The sequence below is a fragment of the Genypterus blacodes genome, unplaced genomic scaffold (genome assembly GCF_046128005.1).
Source record: "Genypterus blacodes isolate CSIRO-AG114 ecotype Tasmania unplaced genomic scaffold, CSIRO-AGI_Gbla_v1 ptg000052l_1, whole genome shotgun sequence".
Lineage (NCBI taxonomy): Eukaryota > Metazoa > Chordata > Actinopteri > Ophidiiformes > Ophidiidae > Genypterus > Genypterus blacodes.
In genome coordinates, this window is record NW_027466864.1 from 6,187,501 (window position 1) to 6,192,500 (window position 5,000).

General features: G+C 51.8%; 1 protein-coding gene across 1 annotated transcript in view; it reads right to left on the reverse strand.

Moving 5' to 3' along the window:
• Positions 1 to 5,000, reverse strand: part of thsd7ab (thrombospondin, type I, domain containing 7Ab) — a 70,567-nt gene that overhangs the window by 11,394 nt on the left and 54,173 nt on the right. The window contains exons 21-22 of the mRNA XM_076150214.1: positions 3,030 to 3,175; positions 2,516 to 2,690 (exon numbers count right to left, since the gene is read on the reverse strand). Coding sequence (XP_076006329.1) covers positions 2,516 to 2,690; positions 3,030 to 3,175 — 321 coding nt within the window. The remainder of the gene's footprint in view (positions 1 to 2,515; positions 2,691 to 3,029; positions 3,176 to 5,000) is intronic.

Here is a 5,000-nt window from a genome sequence, read left to right on the forward strand (position 1 = left end):
TTAGCACGGCTCTTTTTTTAGCCTGAGTCGTCGTGGCTCAGTGTGAGCAGCGCCGTGTTTACACTCTGCTCCCCTGACGCAGCGCCGCTTAATTTAAAACCTGTTTCTTCCCTTTCTGTTGATGAAGATGTTATTTATACTTCCTTCATCTCAGCTGATCTGTCAGGAGGGAAGAGCTTTGATCTCAGCTAAACAGGAGAGACAGAACTTGAGAGCCCAAACTCTTTAGGAGAAGGAGGAGGACAGATCGCTCACTGGTCTCCTGGGTCCACACACTCCTGATTGTGAGTGTGTGAGGGCGACTCAGCAGTGGGAGAGAACTGAGGCCTGCTGGTCCACACATCGTCTTCATCTACAGATCCTCTTTGCTTTATTTAGAGGAAGAAGAAGTGGAGGCGGACCTGAAGAACCTGGAGATGTTTGACTAGATGGAACAGGAAGTGATGTCAGGGATCAATGAGCCATTCCTTTGACTCTCACATTCCCATCTGGACCTGGCTGTGGGGGTCTGGAGGGCACAGTTTAAACCTCAGACCCAGAGAGGCTCAGACCTCAGGAGGCTTCACCTGCCGTCGGCCCGGCAACAGTGATCCCCCCTCTGCACGCTGGGTTGTGACCCTGAGCTGCAGGTCCAGTGGTGTAACGTATCTGATGGCTCCTCCTCACTTAAGGACAGTTTGTTGGATGTTGCCCCTGACGACACAAACCCCTCCCCCAGGCTCACCATGTGACTCTGCTGTGACTCTGCTGTGACTCTGCTAACCAAACCAGAGTTGGCAGCACATCTCCTAAAGCATCAGTTAGGAGGCGACTGAGGGAGCAAAAGTAAGTCAACTAACTCCCTGACACGTTTGCGCGGGTGTAAATGAAGCCGAGCAGCTGTCAGGCTCAGCTGAAAGGCGGAGCTGAGCCCCTGTTCACTCACCGGAAAAGGAAAGCGTCCCTGTGCCAGCCGGGCTGCCAGCTCCCAGGGTTCGCTCCCTGCCGGGGCTACCCGAGCTGAAAACCTACGCACACATGCCGCACTAACAAGATTTGGGGTGAAAGCTGCCACCAAATGGTGCGACGGCACTTTGCTTCCTCTTTGCTTCCTCTTTGCTTCCTCTTTGTTTCCCCGCGGCGCCGCTTTCATTGATATGCACGCATTTCTGAGGATGATTGAGAGAAAAGCGTCAACATCACATTAATCCTGAGAGTGAAGCGAGCAGAGCGAGTATGGACACACACACACACACACACACACACAGTGCATTAATGGATCAGATCTAAACCTCATTGTGACTGACGATGCTGTTATCTGCCTCAGTCTCATCTCAGCTCCTCATCTCGTGGTTTTAAGCACCTTTGGGGTTTTTGATTGTTTTTTGAACAGTTTATTGATTGTGCCTCTTTGTGTTATGTTATTACTGCCTGTCTGTCTCTCTCTGTGTGTGTGTGTGTGTGTTCCTCAGCTCTCCAGATGGAGTGCAGTGAACCTTATGGGGTCGCCTCACCCCCACGCTGCTCTGCCTCACTCACAGAGCAGCCGGTGGTCCGGGGGAGTTTGAGTGAACAACAAAGGTACGAGAGAGAGAACAGGGCTCTCTCAACAACAACAACAACACTGGTTTTGTCTGAAGTGCCTCGGCTGCGTTCACATGAGAGCTGAGTGGAGACTCCTAACCTCCAAACTCAACTCTGACCCCTGGATAACCAATCAGAGACGAGTCCTACGCCATGTAAGCAGAGGTGACACAACAATGGACTTTCCTGTCTCGTTGTCTTCTGCAGAGTAGAACAAGAAGAAGAAGAAGAAGAAGCAGAAGAACAAGACCGAGCGCTTCCTCCCTGCACTGTGACATCTTCATCAGGTTGTTCCTTCATCGTGCCTCCTTCATGTCTGCCTCAGACTGCAGGAGTTCCTCCTCACCGGAGCGGAGAGCCCTGATGTTGGCAGATAAGAGGAGCAGGCGCAGCTCCTGTTTGACTCGTACCTTCAATGAGGAGGCTCAGGCTTCCACAGATAGAGACGTTGGGAACGCGTGGCTTCCTGTGTGAAACCTGAAGTCAAACTGACGGAGGAAGGGAAGTGAAGCTGTGTGTTCTTCTCTCTACAGTGTTTTTATGTTTGAGAGGGAAACTGTGGCTCTGGAGAAATTACACAAGAAAGTGTTATGTTATCTTATCGTATCGTGTTGCTACGGCGACGCGGCTGACGCAGGCGAGTGACGTACGCCCAAACTCTTTTAGTGTGAGGGGAAAATAATTGGCTGCAGCTTCTCGTTGTGTTCCAGCTGCTCGGCGGTGCTGCTGCTCAGTGGGCGGAGACAACAACAACAAGTTACATCAGGGAGGAAACGACGACAAGAGGAGAGAAACTCAAGCGACTACATATCGCTCAGCAACACACTCTTTTGATGAATCCGTCAAAACCACAAGAACGCCATCCGAGCTTCAATTTGTGAAGTCGCTCACACAGACCAAGAAACTCCTAATTACCAGGGTTTTGCCGTGTTCCTGAAGGCAGCGTCCTTACCTGGGCAGGGCAGCGTGCACGCCTCCTTCAGCCTGATCTCCGTGTCTCCGTCCACAGCGAGCTCCAGGCTGCCACACAGCTCCTCGTCCACCAGGCCGCCCTCGTCCTCGCCCGAGCCGTCAGACACGGAGCAGGACAGGTTCCTGTAACGCACGCCGTGACCGCACACCACGCCCTGAGGGACGCCACAGAGGGAGAGGCACAGAGGAGCAGGCGTGATCAGCCGGGATACAAGACAGATCCATCAGTCAACCAACCATTTATTATCATGGATCCTCAGTAAAGTGTGTAGATGGCTCAGATGATGCAGCCTCATATTACAGATTCATCAGATGGATTCTATCTGTCAGATGAGGATGATGATGCTAACGACTCCATTATTAGATTTTTGCCGGCTGATGAGATGAACGTTTTCCAAAACCCCTCAAAGTTCCGACTCGTTTGTATCTGACAGAGGAGGGTGATGATGATGATGATGATGATGATGACTGAACACTTCTCAGTGGGCCCGTACCTCCACTCTGCACTCGGACCAGGCGCTGTACTGCCAGCGGTAGCAGGGCCGCACCGGGCAGGGCTTCCACTGCTCCATGAGGGGGGGGCAGGGCCGTCCGTCCCCCTGAGAGGCCTGGACCACAGAGCGCCGCCGCCACATCTTACCTGCAGCACACACACACACACACACCAGAGGGACACGTCACAATGTGTGTGTGGGTGTGTGGGTGTGTGTGTGTGGCAGAGTTTTGTCCTATTTAGATCACAAATCAGTTTTTTCTGGTGGGCAGAGAGGAAAATCAATATCACATCAACAGTTAATAAATATGATTTGCAGGCTAAATGTCACACACACACACACACACCCACACACACACACACACACATGTCTGTTTACCTCCCATGAGGCCAGACGCGCGTGTGTGTGTGTGTGTGTGTGTGTCTGTGTGTGTGTGTGTGTGTGTGTGTGTGTGTGTGTGTGTGTGTGTGTGTGTGTGTGTGTGTGTGTGTCTGTGTGTGTGTGTGTGTGTGTGTGTGCATGCTGTGACCCAAACCCAGGAGGCTGGTCTGGTCTGCTCAGCTGTCACTCATCCTGACTCTACATTCCGCACAATGGAGCTTCACTTAACTTAACCCTTCACTAACCAGCACCTCCACTGGAGCCTGCCTCCTCCCTCTACACACACACACACACACACACACCTCAACCAGCCGCCCGCACATCAGAGGACGCTTAAAACACTCTCTCACACACACACACACACCTCACCTCCTGTACTGCCTGTGTGTCTCCGCCCACTCTCCGTTCTCTGAACCCTTCATTTGTTTTGTTCACCACTGTGATCATTTTCTCACCGGCTCATTGGCACCGCGCCAACCCCACAACGCTTAACATATCAACCACCAGCCTGCCCACACACTCTCTGACACACACACACACACACACACACAGAGCAGAGCCTCATATCCTATTGCACAGAGAGGAACATCCGCCGCTACCAAACACACACACACACACACACACACACACACACACACAAATGAGATAAAGTCCCCTATTGCTCCATCAACCACTGCGACCCTTCCTGCTGCTCTGTGTGATCTAACCATCCGCTCCTCTCCTCCTCTTCCTCAGCAGTAGGGAGATGTAATCAAAAACAATCAATTGTGTGAAACTACAGAACAACAAAACGCACAACATGAGGTCGGATCCTCAGCCAGGGGTTTGGCTTCCACTTAAACACACACTCACGCACACACACACACACACACACACACACACACACACACACACACACACACACACTCACACACTTCCCTCTGCCTGCAGCCTTGAGACGGAGCAGGAGGGTCTGAGATGTTTTCTTTCTTATCTTAGTTACTTTGCTGAGTACGCATGCTTTTCTCAGCCACACACACACACACACACACACACACACACTGCTGGGGCCCTTTGTTGGGCTGTTACACAGGCAGGGGGCGCCGCAGCTGCAGCCGGCCGCCCTGCAAACCGAACGCTGATGAAATGGGATCTGCCAGTGATTTTAAAGCTTCATGGCCACCGACTCCCTCAGGTTTGTGCCGAGCCTGCATGTTCTGTTCTCTTCTCTTCTGTGTGTGTGTGTGTGTGTTTGTACCGGGCGGCTCCGAGCTTCACGCACACACACACACACACACACACTCACACAGAACATTTCAGGGTTGAGTTTACGGCACTTTTGCTTTATTTAGTGTCACACTTCCTAATTACAAGCAACCTGCAGACGGAGAACAAACGGGGCTGAGAACACAGAGCAGCACACAGAGCAGCACACAGAGCAGCTCGTTAACTGGAGGGAGAAGATGAGGTCACGTGTCGTCTGTGAGGTCGCTGCACAGTGATGAAGAGGAAGAGAGGGAAGAAGAAATCTAATGGTCTCCTTGTGACTTCTGTTAAATGTTATAAACTTGTTGTCGCTTCCTGCTGTAGTAAGATCACACACACACACAC